The following is a 26417-nucleotide window of genomic DNA, read 5'->3' as shown; positions in this document are numbered from 1 at the left end:
CCTGACACACAGAATCTGCGGTTGTTTCATGCTGCTGTGTTTTGAGGTGGCTGGTTACACAACAATGATAAGTGGAAGAATTCAGCATTGTAATTACTCCTCATTCCTTTGCCCCTCTCCCAAGTCTTTATTTTCATGTGGCAAAAGCCCAACCCTGGCTAATCCCACTATCCCTTTATTCCACACCTGCAACCTCACAGCTGCATATGCCAGAAATCCTCATCTTACTCGGATTAAGAGTCACAGTCCCTAAAACAGCCCCTACCTGACCCCCTCACCCCCACCCTTTCCCCACTCTCTCCCTGCTCACTCTGCCCCTCCTTGTTGTGCCTTAACTGGCCTGCCTGGCATGCTCCTGCCCCAGGGCCATTGCACTCACTCTTCCCACTGCCTGAGAGCCTACTTCCCCAGATCTTCACATGGCTGGCTCCTTCACCTCCCGCAAGTCTCAGCTCCTGTGTTACTGAAAACTGCAAACAGCCGTCCACGCCCACTCCAGCAGGTGTGTTTCCTTCACAGGATAGTGCTTTGCCTGTAATGTTTAATAAATGTGTATTTATTACACTCCCGTGGTTCCACCCTGAATTGCACCAGAGGATACAAAGATTTCCAAAGCAAAGCTATTTGAAAGACTCTTAGTTGAAGGCCTCTTGGTATAGGGTTCTTTTTAAAAAATTGTATTAATTATAATTGTGCTAAGGAGAGAGATTAGTACTGAGACTCTTTTGAATTATTTTGTAGTGCTTGTTGTTCTAAATAAGTAATTCATTAAATATATATGATATATAAAATATCTTTGTGGTTGTTTTCACTTTCTTCATGTCTTCCTTGATTTACCATTTAATGCCTGCAAGTGAAGAACCAAGCATTAGGAAACATTTTATAGCCGCAGAGATCAGAGTAATCTCTTGTATATAGGAGGGTCTAAATCCATATTTATAAAATGATAAAATATAACAATTTAACACATTACTGTTATTACAAGTTGGCACCAAATTTGAAAATTTTGATTAAAAGGAAACATATTTGCTTCTAATAAGAAGACCGAAAAATAACAAATCATGAATTCTTTTTCATAGTGTATGTTTTTCAACAAGCTCTTGTGTTTGTTTTTTTTTAAGAGGGTCAAACATCGACTGCTTACTTCTGCTGAATTTTGAACCCTTCTCCTTCAAGTGGTGATCTTTTCTTTACTTGGCATTCTTGTTCAGTGTCACCTCTTTCCCCACCTCCTCATGCCCTCTCCTCTCTCTCTCTTTTTCTTCCTCCTTCCTATGCAGACATGCTCCTCTCACATCCGGGCCTCTGCGCATCTGCTCTCCTTCACTTTCTTGACTCCTTGCCTGGCTAACGGCTGTCAGTATTATCTTAGCTATAGTTGCCTCTTCTTCTGGGAAGCCTACCCTGACCAAACCCAGTAAGCCGCCTCCTCCACAGAATATTAACAGATCCTGCAGGACAAGGACTGTGTCCTGTTCCTTCTCTTCCCAGCACAGTGCACAGTCCCTAATACAGGGTTGATTTTCCAGGAACACATAGCTCTGTTGAATGAATGGAAAACTTGGCTCCTTGGCATCATTGAACAGAAGTCACAAAATGTCACTGGAGAGATAATTGTTTCATTAGTTCAGTGAAATATTTTATATATTGGCAGCCAATTCCAAAAGCAGCAAGGCTGTACGTCTGCCAAGCTTTCAATATCCATGAATAATCCTTTATAAAAAAAAGCCTGGCAGAATCTTGTAGACTGATGGACAGCATATTTAGAGCTGGTCAGAAGGGGAGAGGAAATTTTAGAATAAAGTTATGATCTAGAGAGTAGTATAAAAATTTATATAAGAGTGTTCATGGCAGCATTATTCAGGAGAGTCGAAAAGTAGAAACAACCCAAATGCCCATCAACTGATGAATGGATAAATAAAATGTGGCATATCCACACAGTGGAATATTATTTGGCCACGAAAAGGAATGAAGTTCTGAGGTGGGCTACCACATCGATGAACCTAGAAAACTTATGTTAAGTGAAAGAAGCCAGTCACAAGAGGCCACATACTGTATGAGTCCACTTACATGAGACATCCACAAAAAGCAAATATATAAAAGCAAAAGACTAGATTAGTGGTTGGCTAGGGCTGAGGTAAGGGAAGGGAGGAAGGGGAGTGAATGCTAATGGTATGAGGTTGATTTTGAGAGTGACAAAATGTTCTAAACTTTGATGGTGATGATCACTGCATAGCTCTGTGAATATACTAAAAACCATTGAAGTGTACAGTTTAAATGGGCAAATTGCATGGTATGTGAATTATATCTCTATAAAGCTGTTTTGGAAAAACTGTAGAGAGCATTTGTTGCAAAGTTACACCTGAGTAGGCTGTAAAAAAAATATTTTTCTAAATAATCTTTACTTGTAAGAGTTCTACTTGGTGCTTCCTGGCAAGTGAAAAACCAAATCTCTAAAATCTGGGCCTTTGAACCCCTCCCTGTGTGCATAACCCAGGGAGCCCCACTCACTGCGGAGGGGTCACAACTACATGATGCTACAGATGCCAGCCAAACTGCTACAGCGTGATGAACTCAAGGGGGAAAGCTGTAAGCATAATACGGAAGAAAAGAGCAAAATTACGTGTACAGAGGAAAAGGTAAACGCGTACGTGCAAACTGACAGCTTGCAAAAGCACTATTGTTTTTGTGTAGACCTCTCCTGGCTGGCCATCCGATTTAGGGAGTCTTCATTTCAGGCACCAATGTAACTGGAAGGGGTGCTGATCTGGGACTTAGGACACCCTCATTCTAGTCCTGGCTATGTCATTTATTCACCATTCAACAAGCAATTATTAAAAGCCCACTATATGCCAGGCAGTGCGTCTAGCCCTGTTGACTTAAAGTTCAAAGACACATACCCTACCTCAAGGATCTCACTTTTCAGAGAAAGAGGATAAAAAATATAAGTCCTGTGACACGGAGGAGGGGATCTATTCCCTGCTGAGGAATAAAGAAAGAAGACGTAGGAGTGAGGAAGAGGCTGACTGGTAAGTTGTATTGTTTCCTGCTTGTTTGCTGTCCCACAAGCATTTCAGCTCCTTGAGGAAAGAGAGCCTTTTCTATCTTAGTCATTTTTTCAAAAACAACTTTATTGAGACGCACCACACAATTCATCCATTTAAAGGATACAATTCAATAGTTTTTAGTATATTCACAGATTTGTACAGTCAACATCATAATCTATTTTAGAACATTTCGTTACTCCAGCAAGAAACTCTGTACCCATTAGCAGTTAGTCCCTATCCTGTCCACCTCTGCTCTCAGACTTAGCCAACCACTAATCTACTCTCTATCCTTTCAGATTTGCCTATGCTGGATGTTTCATATAGATGGAATCATACAGTATGTGACCCTTTGTGACTGGCTTCTTTCACTTAGCATAATGCTTTCAAGGTTCATCCATGTGGTCCATTACTTTTCATGGCCAAATAATATTCTATTGCATGGGTATGCCACACTTTGTCCATTCATCAGCTGACAGGCCTTTGATTTGTTTCCACTTTTTGGCTCTTATGAATAACGCTGCTATGAACAATTGTGTACGTTTTTAAGTGAGTATATGATGCCATTTCCCTTGGGTATACACCTAGGAGTGGAATTGTTGGGTCATATAGTTACTCTGTTTAATCTTTTGAGGAACTGCCCTGCTGTTTTCCAAAGTCCACTATTTTACATTCCTCCCATCAATTTATCTACATCTTTGCCAACACTTGTTATTTTTTGTCTTTTTGACTATACATCCCAGTGGGTATAGGCACCTCAGTCAATTTTGTATCCTTAGTGCCTCAAAGAGAATCCAGTACGGGCAGATGCCAATTTATTTGTTGAGCGAATTTGAGAACATTTGTCATTTAGGGTTTCCCAAAATCTGACCTCCTTTCCTTTCTGGGGGGTAATCTAATGATTATTGGAGTGAAGCAGATCCCATTTACAATATAGGTCTCAAAAAATGTCAGCTCCTTACTTTCCCAGACCTGCCTGCAATTAGAGCAAGGAACGTATGTTAAGCTTAGTAAACCTAATGGATCCGCCACAGGCTTCAAAGAGGGAGCCCTAGTAAAACAAAGTAGGTTTGGTGGAGAATCCATTCTGGGGGCAATAACAGGCACTGCAGTGACATCTGGTTTCCAGGAGCAATAGCGCTGGGAGTGCCAGTGGTGGATGGTACCTGTGTCCAGTGCTACTGAACTGGAAGTGTAAGCTGAGGTATCCTGTTTTGAATGGTGGTGGTCACCTCCTTCAATGTGTTGTGCTGTGATGTTGGTTGTGATCCTAGCTGCTGCCCAGACTTCCTTGTTCTTGCTTACTGTCTGAGCCTGTTTCTGCAGACTTCCCAGCAATTTTGTCAGCCACCCAATATCCTTTCACAAATTGCCTTTCTCCTTAAGTCAGCAATGTCAGTTTCTTCTGCTGCTTGCAACGAAGAAACTTGAAAGTTACAATGAATCTTGCATGGGTGAGTGGGTGGGGGATGGATTGATCAGTGGATGAAGGCAGCTACCTGGAAACAGTGTTTTGAAGTATGAGTAGAGGTTCCTCAGGCACAAATGTATTCCAGGCAGAACAAAGAGCACAGCGTAGGCACTGAGGAATGGGACAGCATGGTGTATTGGGAAAAACGCCAGGATTTCAGTCTGGCTGGGATATAAGGACAAGGTGGGGAGTGGTGAGGTGTAAAGCTAAAGAGACTAGCCTAGGACAGATTGTGAAGGATCTTTTGGGTTACGCTAAAGAGTCTTGATTTGATCCTTTTAAACAAACTATCAGTTTAATCAACATAGTGACATAATCAGATTTGCATTCAGAAAACACACTATAGGGCTTCCCTGGTGGCGCAGTGGTTGAGAGTCCGCCTGCCGATGCAGGGGACACGGGTTCGTGCCCCGGTCCGGGAAGATCCCACATGCCGTGGAGCGGCTGGGCCCGTGAGCCATGGCCGCTGAGCCTGCGCTCCGCAACGGGAGAGGCCACAATAGTGAGAGGCCCGCATACCACAAAAAAAAAAAAAAAAAAAGAAAAGAAAAGAAAACACACTATAATTTTTAGAAAATTCTGCCAGGAAAGAGAAAGAATTGGAGGAGAGGAATACCAGAGACGGGAAGACCAATTAAGGAGCTATAGCAAGCATTACAATGAAAGATGCTAAAGTTCTGAATCAAGGCAGTGAGCTTGAACAAGGGGCATTAGATCTGAGATATATTAAGGAGGTAGAGGAATTTTTGTCCTCAATATAGGAATTAAGAAGGAAGATCACGGATGACTCCAAGATTTTGGCTTAAATAAATCAAGAGACGGTGATGCCATTTATGCATGCATTCCTTCAACAAACATTTAATCATCACTTATTGTGGGAGGTGCTGATACAATGCAGCGAATCAAACAGACCTGTTCCTACCATTGTTGTGGTAACAAGTACTCTACATTAGGCCCCGTTTATGTGTCTTCTCAGGCTTTTTGGGCCTCTTGCTCCTGTCTCAGCTGCCACTATGAGCGACTTAGTTAAGTCCCTTGTGGTTTGACAGCCCAAGGATGACCAGCCACATACCAACAGTCTCTTCCCACCACTTCTGAACTCCAGGGCAGGGACCTGCTTTCTGAGTGACTGTCAAAGAATATGGATAACACAACTGGGAAGTATGGGAAAGTTAGCTCCCTGTGGGACAAGCTTTGACCAATGACAAAGAGACAGGAGACAAAGATAAAATTCCTCTCTTCCTTGAATTGTTCCAAGGCATGAGTCCTCCATATTGTCTGTCTGGCCAAGTGGTTGCACCTGTCAAGAGATTGGCTGTATCTCCTCAAGTCTTTCCATGAAGCAGTGTTCAGCACAGTAATGCATCCCTGTGCATAGCTCTCCATTCTTCCTTGCCTTTTCCCTGTTCCTGCCCTGGGATAATATCTCCTAAAGAAAGGATCAGCATCCTTGCATCAGGGTCTGTTTTCTAGGGAACTGGGCTAAAACACACCCAGAAAGGAAAACAGGAGATGATGAGTTTATTTTTCACATGCTTTGAGCTTGAGGGAAAATTATCGATCCATTCAAAAATATGTATTGAGTGCCTCCAGGTATGCTTGAAGTAGGGATAATATGGTGAACAAAATAGACATGCTTCAGTAGGAATATCCTGGTGAACAAAACAGACATGTTTCCTGCTCTTAAAGAGCTTACATTCAGCAGGGAGAAGTGACAAATAATAAGTCACAGTACAGAAATAGTGGACATGATAATTCTAGATAATGATAAAGAGTTTTAAAGAAAAATTTTAAAAGGTGATATGACAGTGTGACTGGAATGCGTGTGTGGAGCGGGCGGTTCTAATCTAGACTGGGTGGTCAAGGGAACAGAGAATAGGTAGACGAAAAAGCCTTTTCCAGAAGGAGGAGCAGGTCTTCCACAGGAAGTGGCTGGGAGAATAGATGTGGAGATAGACATATTTGTCTAGTGTTGGGGTTTAGGTGGAGAGAGGAAATTTGCCCCATTTTAACTGTGAAATAGTTGGTCAGGACATATGCATAGAAGGTAAAAGGGAGATTGAAGAGAGTAGCAAAGGCATAGGTGAGGCTGTAGATCAGGGACAGGTCAAAGAGTCAGTGGGCAGTATCAGAGCAGGAAAGGTAAGACACTATGTGTATAACCCCTGACACAAAGTGGTCATGGGTCTCTGGAAAAGCCTGGGCCTCGGTTTCTTTAGCTGCAAAATAAGAGCATTGATCAGGCTCCATTACTGTATGAAGGCAAGGAGGAGCTGATATGAAACTTCTATGTAGCTATGTAATTCACCCCTTGAAAGCCACCATTGCAGTCTTTAGAACCCAGTAGTAATTGTCTCTCTCCCATCATTAATTACATTCTGGCCACTCATCAGCTAACACAATTGTCAGACTCTTTCAGCAAAACGTCTTTTTCATAGCTGAGGACTCCTTACAGTAAGGACAAACAATTGGGGCTCATTAATTCAATCATTAGGACACTGATTATGCATCTATTGTCTACTCTAGTCAGTTATGTTAAATAAGCTCTTCAGTCTTCATCAGAGCAATTATGCTAATAAGGTTGAAATTTTCTAAGAGTATTATACCTTCATACACTTATCCTGCCTAGCAGCCGCCTGGCTCAGTCAATATTGTCACACACAGACAATTATAATCAAGGCATAAGGCCCTATTGTTGACATCTGACTACCAAGTTATCCCTCTCACAATAGAACTTTGAATAATTTGTCCATTGTTCTTCCAGGGTTTAGACATTGGCCCCTGTTCAGTTTTTTCCAAAATATGGAGATCTCAGATACCATTTAAATGCCTTTATGGGAGTGCTCATTGCACTGCATAATTTTCCATGTAGTATTTGAACAATCATTGGATTAACTATCCAATGATAAATTATCCAGTAATTCTTTATGCTTTTAAATGTACAGACAAGAAATATAATATTAATTATCAGATGCCTGGAGAACGATGAGAAATATAATTTGTTTTCTCCAAATGTTTTTCTCTCAACCAGAGCCAGCTTCTCTCCCAATGTCATTACCTTTAAACTAAAAAACCTATTTGTACGTTTTATTTTCTTGAGTGATTTTGGCCATGGAATGAGGACTTTCCACCATGAAAAACCAATGCTTTTATGATAGGCACATAACAGATACCTGATAAATATTTGCTGAAATTAATTTTTTTCTTGTATATGCTATATTCTTGTCTCCAGCATTTCCCATCAGATATTAAATATTTTTTATCTTAATAAAAATTACCACGTGGGGCTTCCCTGGTGGCGCAGTGGTTGAGAGTCCGCCTGCTGATGCTGGGGAAACTGGTTCGTGCCCCGGTCCGGGAAGATCCCACATGCAGCGGAGTGGCTGGGCCCGTGAGCCATGGCCGCTGAGCCTGCGCATCCGGAGCCTGTGCTCCACAGCAGGAGAGGCCCACGTACCGCAAAAAAAAAAAAAAAAAAAAATTACCACGTGAATGAGGACTCTGTGTGTGTGTGTGTGTGTGTGTGTGTGTGTGTGTGTGTGTAGAGGCAGGTAGACACATCTTCAACATAAGTTCATTTAAAATATCAAATTTCATTGTATTGAGATAAAAATCCAGCTGTGTTGGATTTCTTCATTTACAACAAAAGTAACCCCACACATTTGTTCTTTACATTTTGTACTTAGGTTATCTCATTTAATAAGTTGCAAGTAACTGGATCCTTCTTTAAGATGTAGTAATACTCACTGCAACTTAGTTCCACGAGGATGAGCATATATAGAGACTGGATGTTGACAAGATACTCAATAGTTGTACTGAGGGTAACTACAAACTGGAAGGATGGGGCAAAGCTACGTAGAATGCTTGCAGACCTTTGACACACATACAGCCTTTTTCTGCCATACAAATGCTGTATTTCACACTTCTTCAATTACGTGGTATTTTTTATCTTAGGTTGTGGGGAAACAACTGAGAGCAAGATGCTTGCCGTCCTTGTCCTTCAGGAATCTGCAATCTAAATGGTGAGACAAAACACTCACATGAGAAGTTAAAAACCCGCTCAAGACTAAACTAACAGATCAAGACATTGCTCAAAGCAAAGTCATGGTATGTAAATCATTCTGACCATGAGAGAAAATTTATAGGTGAGTGATATCCTTTGGGCTGGAGTAACCAGGAAAAGCTTTACAAATTTAGCAGAGTTCTAGCTTTTGAATATGAGTTCTAGCTTTTGAAAAATCAATACATGGAGATATATATATATATGTACATATATATGTGTGTGTATATATAAATACACATATATATCTTCTTTAAAACTCTACAGAAGAATTAATGATAAAATTTAAGTTTTCCACTCATGACTTCAAGGTTCTCTTTCTAGAAGCAACCACCATTACCATTGTCCTTATATGTCTTTCCAGTACATTTTACTACTTTTAAATAGATTCTGAATTGATTTTGATTTGATTTTTCAGTATCATGCACAACAAAAGGTTAAACAAAGTGTCTATCCATATAAACATAAGACTTACTCAATATAATTTATACAATAGGGACCTACTGATAGGTCTTGAGATACCCTAGTGGATTTCCAAGTTGATTGTTGCCACGGCAATCCCTGCTCCATCTGCCTTCAGTTTCTATCTTGACCCACTTTGGCTTAGATGCATTTCTAGCTGAGAAGGGATGCTCCTTTTCTAAGCCTTTTGGGGGCTGCATTGGTAGCCAGATTGCCCCTCCTCCCCTTTCCTCAATCCTACAAATCCTGGAAGGCTTCCTAAATGAAAGAGTTAGGGATCCAAAGTCTGACACTTTGGAGAGATGGTCTTAGACCTCAAGCATATTATCCATTGAATTAATGTGCCCCTCAAAGTACCTAACTCCTGTACTGGGAGCAGATCCTTCTGGAATTCCAGCCAGATCTGCTTGTGTTTCTATTTCTACTCACCCACAGACACCCAAATGCACACCCTGGTCACATAGGAGAAAACACTTGTGTGACCCAGGGTAGCTTTTTATAGGCCATTTCATATAAAAACTGTTGGCTTGTGTTAGTAGGGAGAAGGACCAAAAACCATAAACAGCCCTCCTACTTCTAAATCGAATAGCCTTTGCGCTAGAACATCCTCCCTGGTGGCTCTGGGAAGCGGAAAGAGAAGTATTAGGATGTGGAACAGCTCCACCAATTGGCTTCCTAGATCCCCTTCGCAAGCTGTTTTTAAAAAGGGGTGAGTAGAGCTGCCTCTAAACTGAAAATGGGAGACACCACCCTGGGGGTAAACTTTTGAAGGTAGAATTTCTGCTGAATGGGTTCATCTTAGCATATGTGTTGCAGGCAACAGAAGGGAAGAAAGGATAATGATGATTGGTTTTCTTTTAACTTAGCCCTGTGCTAGTCACTTTCATAATTATTACTTTATTTAATCATCACTCAACTATATTTAAGTAGCTATCATTGCAGGTGAGTTTCACTTGCCAAAGGTCACATATTTGGAGCATGCTCTTCATCACAAACTTTCGATGGGAAAAGTACTTCCATGTTTGAGGAGAGAGATGGAGGAAATGCAGGAGATTTTTAAAGGATTTTTGGAAAACCTGTAAGACTCAGAGGATGACCAAATATCTCTCCACATTCAACTGAAGGTACCCTCCTCAGGGAAGCCTTCACTTCGGAAAAAAATGTATTTCAAGAAGTCTTACTGTTTGAAGTGGTCACTTGGTACTTCCTGCTTACTGATTTGCATTGCTAGTGCCCCTTTACTTGAGTCGCAGGTTAAATCCACGAAGCAAGGAGTACATGAGAGTGAGTGCCATTCAGAGAACCAAGAAAACCGTGTTCTAGTCTTGTCTCTGCCACCAACTACCTAAGTGAGATCTAAGTTTCTTTTCACCTTCAGTTCTACGGTGCTCTCTGCCTAACACAGTAGGTGCTTAATAAATGCTTGATGTGACAGGTTGGGTTCAATATTTCGGCAGAGGCTCGGGTGTCTGTAAGGTAAAAGTGACAAAGTTACCCGATTGGGGTTATGACTCCACTAGCTTTGCGAAGCCAGCGGCTTAGCGGCTTGTCGTGCAGATGAGCGAGGATGGGGCCTAACAGCGCCTGAACAGTGCAGAAATGAAGGGGAAGGGAAGATAACTCAGCAATTGAGGGGCATGGTGCCAGGCACTTATGTTCTAGACTTCACAAGACCATTCAGAGCATGCATTACTAGCACCATTTTTAACGAAGACAGAACGACGGTTCCGGTTAAAGAAAAATACCTGGCATCCCCTTTCCCTGGCCCTACATCCCAGAAAAGATCTCAGCCCTGGGCTTATTTACATCTCGGACCCCGCCCCCGTTTACCACCACGAGGGCCCCGCCCACTCATTCGCAGAAGGGCGCGCCCAGAGTGGGTCCGGTACCCGAGCTTCTGCAGAACCCTCTTCTGCCCGTGGCTCGTCCCGTCCTCTGGGCTTCCCCGGGGATGAGCACGTATCCACTCCCGGCTTGGCTACTGAAGGTGGGCCAGGCGGGCCCCGACAGGCCCCACCCAGTGGCGCTGGCGAGAGACCGGGAGGGAGGTCAGGGCCGAGGTAGTGAGGGACGGGTGGTCGTTAGCGCAGCAGGTTACGTGCCTTCCCCTCCCCTTCCCAGAGCTTCTCGTGGGACCGCGCAGGAGACTAAGCCAACCGAAACCGCGGGCATCCCACCCTGCCTACTCCTCCACCGCCCCGCCGGCCACGCCTCGCCTCACGCTCTACGGGGGAGGCGGGACCAATCAGCGAGCGACGTCTCCCTTCCGATTCGAGGCCCCCGACGCGCGGCTCACACCCCGAGCACCCCGTGCGCTGATTGGCTGCAAGCGCCGCCGGTCCGGCCGGGAGGGCGGGGCGGCCGAAGGGAAAGGAGGTGGGGAGGTAGTGGCCCGCGACTCTCTGAGCCCCGCTCGCGCCCCGGCCTTTCCCGGGCGCTCGGCCTCCTTCTTTCCCTCCTCCGTTCTTCCGTACGCGCCGAGCGCTGCGCTCGGCCGGCGTGCCTCGCGCCCTAACGGGCGGCCGGGGGCGCCAATCAGCGGGCGGCAGGGTGCCAGCCCCGGGGCTGCGCCGGCGAATCGGCGGGGCTCGCGGCCCGGGGTGGGAGGCGGGTCTACCGCTCGGCCGTGGCGGCGGAGGAGCAGCTCCCAGCCAGCAGCCAGCGAGCGCCGAGCGAGCCGCCCGGAGGTGGGTGCGCCGCGCCGCTGCGGCCGGCAGCGGAGGGCGCAGGGCGGAAGCGGAGGTGGGCCGGCGGGCGCAGCGGGGGAGGACTCGGCCGTCCCGGCCGCCCGGGGTGGGGGCGAGGCGGGCGCGCGCCCGAGGGGAGGAGGGGCGGTGGCGGGACGCGCGTCCCCACCCCCTCCTTCCCGCGGGCGGCGTCCGGGCCCGCGCCCCCTCCTCGCGCGCCGGGGTCGACTGCCGGGCTCCGGCTGGGGGGCGGGGCGGGTGTCCGGGCGGCCGGGAGAGTGATTTCAGTCCTGCCTCCAATCGCCCATTCCCCTTTCCCCTCCCAGCCCCTCATCCCATTCGGAAGAGGAAGGAACAAAAGGTCCCGGACCCCCGGCTCTGACGGGGCGGGACCCGGAGCCTCGGTGCAGGTAACGCCGCGGCGCCCGGCGGGCCCACGGGGCTGGGGTGTGTCAATGTGGGGCTCGGGTCGGTGAGGCTCGCCGCGTCACCTGGCCTCGGGGGCCGGGGGCTGGGGTGTGGCGAGGTCGGGGCCGCGGGGCGCCGAGCCCTCGGGGTGCGGGAGCGCAGGGCGGGGCAGCCGGAGGGACGGGGTCGGCAGCCGGAGGGACGGGGTCGGCAGCCGGAGGGACGGGGTCGGCAGCCGGAGGGACGGGGTCGGCGCTCGGAGCTGCCGCCCGCCCGCCGCCCGGGGCGGGGGCCGGCTGTGGCCCGTCCCCTGCGCCGCGAACACACTCGGTAGTTTGTGGTTGTGATTTGCAAAGCCCGGAGGGAACGGAGCTCTGGTTTCGGGAGTTGTTGGGAAGCCGAGTTAGGAGCGTGCGATACTTTGCTTCCACTTTTTTTTTTTTTTTTTTTGGTGCTGTAACCTTTGTTAACCATTCTGGTCTCGGGGTTCAGAATCGCTTGTGTGTGCTCTCACACAAACACGCAGACGGCTGATACTCTGTCCAGATCCTTCTCTACTCGCTTGTGAAAGTTGCTCTGTGAGCGGAGCCTGTTTGTTTTTATCACACGCCTTTAGAGAGCACGCTGATTGATTTCACGTATTTCAAACTTGGTTTTCAAATCTGCAACTTTGTTTTGTTCTCTCCTGGGGGATACTGCCCTTGGGTTGAGTACTTTTGTCTTTTACTTACTTAACCCTTTTGTGGTTATGGTTTCCTTTTGATCCTAAACAAAAGAAAGACAGTACTTAGGTTAGTTTTGTTATTTCTTCCTCCTGACCCTTTAAAAGCTAAATACTACCGGTTTGTTGTCAACTAAACCTTTATTTAAAAAGAAAAAAATTTCCAGGTAAAACGAAAATGAAGTAGCATTTTCCATCTAAGTCCTGGCATGTTTGTTACAGTTTGGAGTATCGTAAATTTTGGTGTTTTAAACTTTTAAAACGACGCAAGTAATTAATAAATAAACAAGAGATCACCCAACTCCATTTTTCCAAAAATGGTCCCTGAAATTTGAATTAATTTCCAGAATTCTGAATGATTAGTTCCTTTTCTTCTGATTTCATGTGAATTGAACCTTCACCACTGATTGTAAGGGTGCTTTCCTTGAGACTAATAAGATAATACATTTTCTATTATTCTGAAAATACATTAGCTAATTTTCTAGTTTTGATACCCTTTAAAAAAAGTTTTTCTCACATACATGTGTAAGGTAAATAATTAAATTTGGTAAGTTTTGATGTGAATAAATAAGTGAAGCAAATATACACAGAGATGGGAGAAATAATGTAAAATGGATTTCATAAATGTATCATGGTTGGAGGATTTTTTTTCATTTGCCTTAAAAAACCATACAGGGTATTGATAGAATTTTCTCCACCAGAAGGTCATTTAGAAAACATTTATATTAAATTCAGGAAGTAACACTGATTTTATTTTTAAAGTTCCTTAGTGTTTTTATTTTTAAAGTTCCTTAGTGTTTTTTTTTTTTTGCCATAAAATTAGCTGTGGTAGTAAGTAAGAATAGTTCAAATCTATGGGCATATCTAAGGTGATTACCCTTAGATAATCTTAATGTTTAATCTTAATGTTAAAATTGCGTTTAAAGTAGTTCATTGGTCTGTTTTAATTAATGTAATGTGATTGGTAACATCCATTTCTGGACTTGGTTTAGTAAGAAATTGCTGTTAGAACTTGGTTTTTATACTTTGTATCTATACCTTGTACAGTGATTTCACATTATAGGAGTTCAACAAAGTTTGGTTTTTCAAGGTTGTAAGTTAACCTGTGCCTAGTCATAAATGGTCAGATCTCTACACACACAATCTGTAAGGTTCATGAAATAAGAATCTTGTAAGAAACTGTGCAGAGTAATTTCCTGTTGTTTGTGGCTTGTCAGGCTTGGTGTGTGCTTTAACTCTTAAGTAGGAATTTGGGGATAGTTTTGTATATTTCAGCAGAAATTCTCTTTAGTAAGAACAAAGGTTGTTTCTACTTCAAGATGGCAAAAGGTCCCCTTTTCATTTTCATATTGTAAATATTACAAACATGTTGCTAAAATTTTGTTACTTCACATTGGGGGAAAATCTGAGTGAAAAATAGTTTAGTTACGTAACCTGCTGATCAAAGACCTGTTGAATTTTTACATTTTGCAAATATTTTCAGCTTTAGCTTTTCTAAAGGTGTGAAAGCACTCCTTATTCTTGTTTGGCTTTGATTTTGTTGGTTTTGTACTTTAGGACTTCTCGTTTTGTAGCAGCTTTTTTATACAGGTGTTTTTGTAATGCATATAAAAGTCATATTTAGTGCAGTCTGGCAGATGGAGTCTCATTCTTATTCTTGGGACAAGAGTCATTTTTAGAGGATGGCGGGGGGCATGTCTTTTGATGGGAGTAGAGGAGCCATTTTTATCTGTAAGAGGAAAGATTGTAAGTATTGTATTGTAAAGGTATGTCAGAAAATGTGAAATAAAAAGATTTCAAAACCAGTTCAGGAGAGGTTATGCATTTATTCAACAAGTAACTTGTATTTATTGAACAGGTAACATTTATTCATTTATTAAACAGTAAAACAGCCTTTTGCTGTGTGTCAGGCCCTGAACTAGGCAGTGAAGTAACAGGGAACAAGTGTATCCCTGTTCCTTAATGGGATTAGAAAAGTGGAAAATCTTCATATCTCCTTGTCCTGTCCTCCAGTGTTTAGAGTAGGAAGATCATGTTAATGTACAAATTCAGGACTGAGCCAATTCCTAACGTATGCTTGCACGGCTTTCTTTTGAGTGTAGAGGACAGCACTAGGGAAGGTGTCACGTGTTAACTCATATTGTCACCGGGAATAGGTAGTGTAGTTTTTGGGGGTGGGGGAACTTGTCACCATTTTTGCACAATCTCTACAAATTGAAGATATGACTAGTCTTTCAGAAATATATTTGTTGCTGAGCAGGTGAACACTTGTAGAGCTAAGCCTAATTTGGCCTTAGTTTGATTATCCATTGCATTTTATAGAAACTGGTTAGGGAAAGAAAGCAAACCTGAATCGGTCAGGTTCTAATGAAAGTATCAGAATTCTATAAAGTATAAAAACAATTAGCTAAACCGAGAAAAAGGATTGGGCTGCAATCTTGTGTAATGGAAAGGCCCTGGGTTTTGGCGTCAGAGAGACCTAGGCGTATAGTCAGTTTCTCAGTCACTGTATTGGGCAAATTACTTAACTCCTGAGCCTTGGTTTTCTGATTGAAAATGGAGGTAATAACACCTTCCTCTTAAGGTTATTACATACAAAGAGTAAATGATTGTGATGAAGGTACCTAAGCACAGTGCCTCAGACTAAGGGTCTTCTCAGAAGATCTTTGTTCTCTTCTGGTTGTAGCTTTCACTTGTTTTCTAATTCAGATGATTTTCCTATACTCTTCTCCTTGATCTATTATAAAATACATTTGAGAAACAGACACTTAGCGAAAAGGCCTAAGGTAGGCAAATTGTCCAAGTCCATACCTTTCAGTTCTAGTCATAGGAGAGCGATTGTGACCCTTAATTAGAACCTGTTGGCATTTATTTCAAATGTTTCTAACAAGCAAAGTTATCTTGCTTCTAAACCCATAGTAGATTAGAGACAAGTAGATTGTGGGTCATGTGGGAGGTTGAGGGGAGTCTAGTGAGGGGTGGGGTAGGAGGATGGGGAACTGTTAGCCTACTGTCTATTTTAAGAAAAAACAGATAACAGTCTGGTGAGGATAATGGAGATAATCTACAAGACACAAAAACGAATACTCAGAGCCTAACTAGCATGTCTGGAACCATTCAGTGCAGGACCAGACCTGAAAACATAGTAATGAAAGTTCATCGATTAGATTAAATCATATTTGGGAAAATCTATTTAAAGAGAGCGGTAATCTACATAACATACTTTAGATTGTCATTCGGGATGATTAACAAATGTTCTTAAAGGGGTAGAACATAGTTCTAATGACTTATGACAGATCCAAAGTACCTGCTCTGACCAAGGTGCTTTTCATTTGTTCTGCCATTCAGAGTGCCGTGATTCCAGACTGAAAAATCGTTCATGCTAGGCCAGTAGTAAAGAAAGGTGATCTAAATGGTGTTGCACCCCAGGCCACACCTTTTCTTCGGAGTAAGTTATTTTTTTGTCAGTCTGCAGGGGTGTCGTGTACAACTTTTCACTCAGGTTTTAGGATAAAGTATGCTAGAGTTTTCTAGGACTGAACAAGTGTGGACAGTTGGCTAGTCTGTCTGTTGGGGGCTTCATGCTTCTTGTATGTGACTTCTTTCCAATATTAGCCTTGGTAATTTTTTTGGATCCTCCTCTTTCCTATCTCAGGGTTACTTTCTAAACCATCTACTCCATCAAATATTAATTGGTGACCTTGTAATTTATAGCCTTAGCTATTGGGAAAAAAGAAAAGGGTCTTTTGTTTTTAAACCAGTAGTACAAGAGTTATCCAGCCTTTTTTGTTTAAAAATGCACAGTTTGAGGCTTATTGCTTACCTCTGATCAATTTTTAAAATTTATTCCATTTTATTTATTTTTGGCTGTGTTGGGTCTTCTTTGCTGCGCATGGGCTTTCTCTAGTTGCAGCGAGCAGGGGCTACTCTTCGTTGCGGTGTGCGGGCTTCTCATTGTGGTGGCTTCTCTTGTTGCGGAGCACTGGCTCTAGGCGCGCGGGCTTCAGTAGTTGGCAGCATGTGGGCTCAGTAGTTGTGGCTCGCAGGCTCTAGAGCGCAGGCTCAGTAGTTGTGGCACACGGGCTTAGTTGCTCCGCGGCATGTGGGATCTTCCCAGACCAGGGCTTGAACTTCACCGTGTCCCCTATATTGGCAGGTGGATTCTTAACCATTGCCCCACCAGGGAAGCCCTCTCTGATCAATTTTGATCATTACTCCAGGTTGATATAATTGTGATGTGTTCAATTAGGACATATTTCAATGCTGATTATAGGTAGACATCTCAAGGATAGCTCTGAGCTTCAATTTCAGTAATTTCATGTAGGGAGAATGTAATTTTGCCAAGCCAGATGGATTTAGACCCTGCCTCTGGTTTGGCTAGTTAGCCAGAAATATTAAGGTAGTTAAGGTAATTGTGGCTCACATATGTGCCTTACATTCTAGAGTGTGTACGCGTTCCTCTTAGATATAAGTGAGCCACACTGACAGGACAGATGCCTGGTAATTTAGATCTTTAAGTTTGTGCTTTTAAGAAAATAAGTCCTGAAGTGATTCATTCTCATTAAAATTTGTGAGTTTACTGTCAACTTGTCACAGATTCTTCCAGATAGTTCTGTAATTTTCAAAATCTCAGAATTACTTTGGCCTCAAGACTAGAACAGTGGAAAGTGAGTGCAGACTTTAGTTTTGATCTGTTCAGCACACATGTCCAGTTTGCATCTGAAAACCTGTAGTGCCCTACTGTGACCTCCCTTCTCTTTCGGCGGGAGGGCATAGCTTCAGGTTTAATGGCTGAAGAATAACTGGGAGGAGCCACTGGAAGTTCATCAGATTTATTACCTTGAGTCTTTCAGTTCAGAAACTCGATCTGAGGAAGTAGCATAGTAAATCTGTGATCTTGTAGTTTGCCGGTTGAAGATAAAGTACATTTGCATATGCTACTTCAGCTTTTCCAAAAATTCTATAACGGGATATTGGTTATGGACTTGTAAATATTAAGGAAATGCTCCGTCTTAATCATCCTTCATTATAAAATGTGGGGAGGTGAATCTGGTTTTCAAAGTTCACAGAATAAACTCCTGATGAATGGTGCAACGGAAGCTGGGCCCATGGGCTTTCTTCCTTGATTTGAATGAACTATGGAAACTTTTTTGTTGACTAGAGGTGCTCTATCTATGGCAGTGAATGCAAATTTTTCATGTTTAGACCAACCTTTTACTTTGTAGACAGGTGGTTAGGCTGTAGTTCATGTAAGCCTGCCAATTAAACTTTTCTTTATAAAATGTTTTAAGTATCAGGAGGGTTCCGCTTTGGCCTGAGGTTTGTGCGTTGGCCATATTTGCTCTAAACTAGTTTTCAAACCTAATGCACACACATACCTTTATGCACACAACAGCAACCAGAGAGAAGGCTCCTACCAGCAACAGCATTATGCAGAATCTCAAAATGTAAGGGAAGTGACAGTTGCTGAAGCCCTGCCTGCTCAGTTTTCCTCTCATTCTTTGGCCCCCAGGAAGCCTTTGAAGCTCTAGAGGAGTAATAGATCGTAGAGAAGAAACTTTCTGTAGACCCACACCATTCAATATAGTAGACACCAGCCACATGTGGCTATTTAGCACTTGAAATATGGCTTCTGTGACTGAGGAAGTGAATGTTGAATTTAATTTTAATTAATTTTAATTTAATATAAAGTTGTGTTGGGCAGTGCTACTCTAGCCTTTGCTTTAATTGCACTTTTACACCCTGAGGACTTGTACCCAGTTGATGTGGGTGTAATTTGTTGCTTCAGCAGAAGGTCAATACAGACTCTGGGAGTTTGAAGGGAGATTGGAGTACTGAATATTTGTGCTGATTGGAGTCTGGGCTTGTGTAGTCTCTTAATAGTTGGATCCTTTTTCACAGTCCAGGGATGATAAACTAGTATGTAGCTTTATGTTTACAAGCTGAATATAGACCTATGGATTCCACACAACTCATTAAAGATGAAAGGAATGTAACTCAAGTAAAGAACAGATAGAGTGTCTTTACACAGCAGTCCCCATGTAATGGGGACTTTCACTGAAGTAATGACCTGCTTTTAGGGTTAAATTCAGGCTCTAACATTACGTTTTAACAGTCCATAAAACTGAACACATGAATGTTTTCTCTTTGCTTTTAAAAGGCACATTACCCATTGCTCTCCATGGGGCCAACTTAGGTTTCCAGTTGGCAGTGTCTTTCCTTACTAGCGTACAACTTTGGAAAAAAAGCATAGTTACAGTGAGAATTGAGAAATCTGGGTTTTTTTAGGTTGTTGTTCTTAAAACTAGTTTTTACTTTTTTTTTTTTTTAAGGCTTTCTATTGTCCTGGTTTCTTTGACTAAAACAATTGTAAAAATCCAGGTCATTAGTAAACGTGTGATACATGTTTGAATGTGGATTGCCAAAAATCTAATAGTGATTTTGTACTATTTCAGCAGGAACTTAGGTGTTTGTTATGAGGCAGCACCATCACATTTCAAGTATTTTATGTTGAAATATCTAACTTGATTTTCTTTTGAAATAAATATTTATATAGGTATTTGGAGAATGTTTTGTATTTGCAATTTGAAGATATTTGAAATCCACATTTACTTTCTATACTTAATGACTTCCTTTGTTCTAAACTTGAACCTTGTGAGTGTTTTTTGCCACTCTTTTTCATATTCGCCTTCCTGCTGCCCTTTTAGAAGTCATCACTGAATTCTGAACTGCCAAGTTTAGCAGTCTTTTCTCCATTATCATACTACTTTCTTCAGTGTTTGCATCATTGACTATACTCTCTTTATCTAGATTTCTAAAAAATCACACAAAGAGACATAGATTAGGCCCATTCCTCCTGCTACAAATGTTGGATAAAATGTAAAACATTTTTGGTTTTATATATATATATATATATATATATAGCTGATCTAGAGAGGGAGGGGTGAGAGGGAGAGAAAAGTCCCCAGGTACCAGAAATTTAGAAAATCAGTTAGTGTCAAGGAAAAGCTGGCCTTGGGGCATTTATTAGATAAATAATTCAGTAGCTGGGGCTGGGGTTGTAATGCCATTTGGGGAAAGGAGATAAAATTCTGGGAACTGTATACTAAAATATATATATATATCTATATCTCTGTTCCGATATCATTGAAACTTCTGTGGCCTCTGAGAAAAACAAGCCTCAAGCTTCTCTATGGAAAAACTAGAAAAACACTAGTTTGTAGTGTTTTTGTAGAGGGACTTAAATATCACATGAAGGCCAAGCAGGGTAAATAAAAAGCAAACACTAGCTAGATGTAGCATAGTGGGTCTTTTAAATAGGTAATACATTATTGTATTCAGATTCAAAACTCCAAATTCAAAAGATACAAAAGGATATACAGTGAAAAGTCTCTTTGCCAGCCTGTCCCTGCCACCCAGTTGCCTTTCCAAAGGCAAGTAGCATTACTAGGTTTTCTTGTATTGCTCCAGAGATTTTATGCATATGTGAGCAACTTTGTGCATATATTACCTTTTAGTACAAAAACTGGTTCTATATTTTGCTTAATAATGCATCTTGTAGATTATTCCATGTCAGTACATAATGAGTACTTTTTAACTTTTTCTTTTGGTTGCACAGTATTCTTCTGTATGGGTGTCTATAATACATTTCATCAGTCCTCTGTTGATGGACATTTATTTCCAGCCTTGTGGTATTAAAAATAGTGCTGTAATAAATAACTTTGTTTATACATCATTATACACATACATAGGATAGATTTCTAGAAGTAGGTCAGAGGATATCTACATTTGTATTATTTATTTTAGGGAATGCACTTTATTCATTTTTTGAATAGGTAGTAAGAGCACATGGTGCAGAATTCAAAAGGGACAAAATAGTAAATATTCCAGATCTCTTAACTCCTGCTACCCAGTTCCATATCCTTCTAGAGCTGCACTGTTCAATAGTTAGCCACTAGCCACATGTGGCTCTTGAACACTTGAACTGTAGCTAGTCCAAATTGAGATGGGCTGCATTTGTAAAATACACACTAGATTTTTAATAATTAATTAAAAATAGAGTGTAATATATCTCCATTTTTAATACTGATTACACATTGAAATAATATTTTAGAGATATAGTAGGGTATATTAATAAAATTATTACTTTTAACTATTTTTACTTTTTTAATGTAGCTAATAGAAAATTTACAATCACATGTGTGGTTTGCATTCTATTTCTGTTGAATGGCTCTGGCTTAAAGAAATTCCATATATATATATAAACAAGTCTGAATGCATGAGAATTCCTCTTATCAGGCCGGGTTTTTTTTCCTTTGCATTATAATCTGTAGCATCAGAAATCTCGACGTTGGTTAAAACATACCAGGTGGGTCTTTACTGTCACATTTACTCTCAACATTTACCATGATCATAGTGGGTCTCATCAGTGAAAGTCATGCTTCCATTGACTTTTACGATGTTTGTCCACTTTAGAGAGAAGCCTGATATTACTCTTTTTTTAAAAAAAATTAACTTATTTATCTTTGGCTGCGTTGAGTCTTCATTGCTGTGAGTGGGCTTTCTCTAGTTGCGGCGAGCGGGGCCTACTCTTCGTCGCGGTGCGCGGACTTCTCGTTACGGAACACGGGCTCTAGGCGCACGGGCTTCAGTAGTTGCAGCATGTGGACCCATTAGTTGTGGCTTGTGGGCTCTAGAGTGCAGGCTCAGTAGTTGTGGAGCACGGGCTTAGTTGCTCCGCGGCATGTGGGATCTTCCCAGACCAGGGACTGAACCTGTGTCCCCTGCATTGGCAGGCAGATTCTTAATCACTGTGCCACCAGGCAAGTCCCCTGATATTACTTTTGCTACATGTTTTTGAACCTGCTCCAATCTGCACTGGTTGCCTACACCTAGTACACAGCAGTTGTCCTTGGATCCCCCTTCACTGTCATTTTATGGGGTTCACTGTCATTTTATGGGGTTCCTTAGCCTTTGTCCTTTGTTAGATTTCCTATTCTTTTGCTCTCCTTTCTTTTGATGAAACATATCCTTCAGGACTTCCTTTGAGAGAGAGTGTGTGTGGAAAATATTTGGAGATGTTACATTTCTGAAAATACCTTTATTCGATCCTGGGTGGGTAATAGAATTCTAGGTTAAAAATAATTGTTTTTCAGAATCATGAGGGCATTGCTCTGTTGACTTCACTTAGTGTTACTGTTGCGAAAATCAAATCCATTCTGATTCTTTTCTGTATGACCTTTCAAAAAATTTATCCCTGGAGACTTTTGGCTCTTCTTAGCATTCAGAAGTTTCATAGCCACCAACCTTGATGTGGATGTGTTTCATCCATTGTCCTGGGGTCTTGATGGGCCTTTTCAATCTGGAAGCTCCCATCTTTCAGTTCAGGGGATATTTCTTGATTTCTTTGACTGATAATCCCCCCCCCCCCAATCATCTCTGATGTCTTTCTGGAAGTTCTGTTTGGACATTTGACCTCCTGAACTGGTCCTCTAATTTTCTTCATTTTTCTCCACTATTTTCCATCTTCTTGTTCTGCTTTCTGGGAGATTTCCTATACTGTATCTTCCCACACTTCTATTGTACCCCCCCCCCCCCCCGTCCGTTTCTGCTATCAAGTCATCCAAGAGCTCTTCTTTTACGCTTCGAACGTTCCCTTTGTAAAGTATGTTTCCTTTGTAGAACATGCTGCTCTTGCTTCAGGGTTGCTATATCCTCTCTTGTTTCTCTGGGTATAGTGATGATTTTGACGATGTTTTCTTTCTCTGTATAGTCTCAAACTTCTTGAAAGTTGCATTTTTCTGTTTTTGCTTGCATTTTTTCTCAGATAAACCAAGTAATTCTTGATTAAGAAGGTGAGGTCTAAAAAGCCGATTGGAAACTAAGCATGTGGGTCTTCTTTCAGTTTCACTGTAGAGTGATCTGAGTGGACCGTTTGTTGGTAAACTCTCAATATTAGTATCTGTATGTTTGTCCTCCTGGGTTGGTCAGGTAACCCAGAGAGGAGTCTTGATCTGACTAAATGGGTAAAGGTCTGGCTGCTAGTATCTTGGGAGCCAGAACTCAGTGGAGGAGGGGGTTGGGAGTGTCTGCTTTTAGCGTGCTTATGTTCATTTACTCCCTCTCTTCTCCTAACGGGACCCAGGCCATCTCCTAGTACAGGTAGACTGTTTTACTGTCTGCCAAGAATAAACATTTAGTCTTCTGGAGAGGAGAGGAGCAGTTACCCAGTGGCATAGAGTGGGGAAGTGGATCTAAGTATCTGATTGCTTCTCAAATATCCCTCACCCAATCCTGCCTATTTTATCTCCTTCCTCCTTCTGGCCCTCAGTTCCTGCTGTGACTGGTGGTGTCTGCTGCTTAGCCTCTTGAGAGTCCTGCTGTGTAAATCAGGATGTTTCTGCACAGGTAGCCTAGAGTTAGTAAGTAATCTCTGACCTGTTCACAGTTACTACTCACCCATCCATTTTCCAGTTATCAACATTTTGCTTGTTTTCTTCTTACTCTTCTCCCTATCCTCATGAAATGGTCTTTTCTTTTTTCTTTTTAAATTACTTTATTGTGTGTTGAGTTTGTTGTGTTTTTTTTTTTTGAGTTTGTTTTTTGTTTGCTGTCTTCACTTGCAACCCACTGATTAAAGTTTTCCATTAAAAATTTTTAAGGATAACCCTCTGAAAGAATTGGAATAGAATGTATAACTCCAAATCAGTGGGGATGAGGCGGTGGAAATAAAGAATATGTGATCATTCAACTAGAAGGCAGGAAAGGAGAAAAAAGAAGCAAAGAAATTGCTTAGGAATTAGAAAACAAAATAAGATGATAGAAAATAAGCTTAAATAGCTCCATAAACCAATATATAATTTCAGATTAAGCTTGCTGGTTAATGGAGAATGAAAAACTAAAAATTAAGTAAATGCTTTTTATTAGTAGATACACTTGAAACTATGATGACACAGTTTTAAAGTAAAGGGAAAAGATGCAAAAAGATGTACTAGGCATAAACTCCATTTGGGCTGCTGTAACAGAATTCCATAGACCGGGTGCCTTATAAACAACAGAAATCTATTTCTCACAATTCTGGAGGCTGGGAATTCCAAGTTCAAGGTGCCAGCAGATTTGGTGTCTGGTGAGGGCTCACTTCCTACTTCATAGACAGCTGTCTTTTTGCTGTAACCTCATATGGCAGAAGGGGGCAAGGGAATTCCCTGGGGTCTCTTTTATAAGGGCATTAATCCCATTCATGAGGGCTCCACTCTCATGACCTAATCACTTCCCAAAGGCCCCACCCCCAGATACGATCACATTGGAATTAGGTTTCAACATGTGAATTTGGGTGCAGGGCAGGGCAGGTGTGGTAGGGACAGTCTATAGCAGTCTATACGGTAACATTAGCAGAATTACAAGGGTGAGTCAACAAATGTGTAATAATCATTGTAGGAGATTTTAACATACCTCACAGTAATTTAAGAAGAGATAGGTAAAAAATAAGGTTTTACAGCACTGGAAATGTGCAGTTAGCAAGCATGCAACAATTACAATTATATTCTTTTCTGGTACACATGGAATTTTAACAAAACTTGGTTATGTACTAGACCTCAGAGTAAATGTTGACAAATTCTTAAGAATTTGTACCTTAAAAATCATGTCCTTGGACCCTAGTGCAGTTAAGGATAGCAGGAGGATAGCAACAACAGCTCCCAAATCCACAGTTGTATGCTGAAAAAAACATACTTCTAAATTTAAGAGCAACTCATAAAAATCAGAAAATGTTTAGGATGATGAAAATACTATCAAAACTGGGATACAGGGCTTCCCTGGTGGCGCAGTGGTTGAGAATACGCCTGCCGATGCAGGGGACACGGGTTCGTGCCCTGGTCCAGGAGGATCCCACATGCTGCTGAGCGGCTAGGCCCATGAGCCATGGCCGCGGAGCCTGTGCGTCCGGAGCCTGTGCTCCACAACGGGAGGGGCCACAACAGTGAGAAGCCCGCGTACCGCAAAACAAAAAACAAAAAAACAAAGAAAACTGGGATACAACAAAAGTTCATTTGCCTATCTAGGAAACTTACAACCTTAAATGTGTATTAAAGAATTAAGAATGTTTACTTAGTAAAGAAAAATAAGTTAACTATACAATGTAATGAGTTAGAAAAAGGAAGGAAATAAAGTTGAGAAATATTAATAGGGGAAAAATAGATATAACTGGAACAACTAAACATAAGGTGCTAAGTTGAAAAGACTAAGTTTGATAGAGGAGGAAGAGAAGGCACAAATGTGTTAGAAATGAAAAAGGGATAGGACTGCGGCCAAATTGAGATTTCAAAACTAAGAACACTGAGCAGCTTTTTGCTTTCAGATTGGAAAACAGGTAGAATGGAAATTTCTGGCAAAATAAATGACCAAAATTGGCTTAAGAATAAGAAACTTGATTAAACTTGATTAGATTATAATGTTAAAATTTAAATTCATAGTTAGATATTACACCAAAATGAAATTAAATAAAAATCCCCAAACAGAAAACCCAAACCCCAAGTGAAAATTCCAGATGGGCAAGTTCTATAAAACTTAGGAAGAACCAGTAATTCCAGTGTTATACAAAATGTCATAGAAAAAATCATTTTGCTAGGCAACTGTAATCTTGATACCCTCCCAGCCATCGAGACAAGTGTAGTACCAGAAGGGAAGCATGTAGGCTACATCTCACTAATGAACATGGCAATAACATTTTAGGTAAAAATGTTAGTATTTGCTCAAAACAAAAAAAACCACTGTGACTATTTAGGGTTTGTCTCAGGAATGTAAAAATGATTAAACATTAGAAAACCTGTAAATGAAATTCATTACATTAACGCATCAAAAGAGAAAAACCGTATGATAATCTCAGTGGGTGAAGGAAAGCATATGATAAAATTTAGTACTTATTCTTGACAAAAATTCTTAGAAAATTAGGAATTAGGGAACTTGCCTAATTTGAGTAAATGGTGTTGGTTTAAAAAATAGAAGTGTACCTATGGCATGATTCCAACGATATGAATTTCCAGAACAGGTAAAATTACTTTGCTAGAAATCATGGGTGTGAAGGGTAGATTGACTCAGAAGGGACCCAAGGAATCTTTTTGAGATGATGAAAATATTCTGTATCTTGACTGGGATGGTGGTTATATGGAGGTATATATTTACCAGGACTCACTGAATTATATGTTTAACATCTGTGCATTTTATTGTATGTAAGCTGTGCCTCAATAAAGTTGACTTTAAAAAGAATACAGTTGACTCTTGAACTGCATGGGTTTGAACTGTCTGTGCCAGTCCACTTCTATGTGGATTTTTTTTTCAATAACTGTGTACTACACTATGCGTGGTTGGTTGAATCCTCACATGCAGAACTGTGATACAGAGGGCTAACTGTAAAGTTACATGCGAAGTTTTGACTGCATGGGGGGTCAGCACCTCTAACCTCCTCATTGTTCAAGGGTCAACGTATATAAAAACCAGTGCATTACTATATGCCAGCAACAAACAAAATCTAAATTTTAAAAAGCCACCCTTTAAAATGGCAACACAA

The 26417-nt window shown here is 41.7% G+C and overlaps 2 protein-coding genes across 5 annotated transcripts in view; one reads left to right on the top strand and one right to left on the bottom strand.

Annotated features, from left to right (window-relative positions):
* Positions 1-2156: 2156 nt before the first annotated feature.
* Positions 2157-17781, bottom strand: LOC149747637 (uncharacterized). Its single transcript, XM_089894260.1, has 6 exons — positions 17693-17781; positions 12216-12506; positions 12108-12166; positions 10927-12053; positions 10410-10506; positions 2157-8530 (listed from the first exon to the last, which is right to left on the bottom strand). Exons 1-4 carry the CDS (start codon positions 17779-17781, stop codon positions 11185-11187), a joined length of 1308 nt encoding a protein of 435 aa, XP_089750386.1. The 3' UTR covers positions 2157-8530; positions 10410-10506; positions 10927-11184.
* The window catches only part of SMAD2 (SMAD family member 2), a 108156-nt gene continuing 93161 nt past the window's right edge, over positions 11423-26417 (top strand). Inside the window, exons 1-2 of one of the 4 annotated variants that reach the window (XM_089895154.1) lie at positions 11423-11724; positions 12051-12134. The gene's annotated coding sequence lies outside the window, so the exon portion shown is untranslated. The remainder of the gene's footprint in view (positions 11725-12050; positions 12135-26417) is intronic. The other 3 variants (XM_089895153.1, XM_089895152.1, XM_022584526.3) reach the window with 3 other exon arrangements.

The sequence above is a fragment of the Delphinapterus leucas genome, chromosome 14 (assembly GCF_059928025.1).
Source record: "Delphinapterus leucas isolate spDelLeu-1000000601 "Yukka" chromosome 14, BTC_Dleu_Yukka2, whole genome shotgun sequence".
Taxonomy (NCBI): Eukaryota; Metazoa; Chordata; class Mammalia; order Artiodactyla; family Monodontidae; genus Delphinapterus; species Delphinapterus leucas.
The sequence above is the reverse complement of the archived record's forward strand: the minus strand, read 5'-3'. Positions and strand labels throughout refer to the sequence as shown.

Bases quoted from the DNA above. Each gene is read 5' to 3' on its own strand.
- LOC149747637 (XM_089894260.1), bottom strand. From the start codon at position 17,781: ATGTACTTTATCTTCAACCGGCAAACTACAAGATCACAGATTTACTAT. The intron at 12,507-17,692 runs GTAATAAATCTG...TCCCGAAACCAG, and splicing joins TCTGAACTGAAAGACTCAAG to AGCTCCGTTCCCTCCGGGCT. The intron at 12,167-12,215 runs GTGACGCGGCGA...GACACACCCCAG, and splicing joins CCCCCGGCCCCCGAGGCCAG to CCCCGTGGGCCCGCCGGGCG.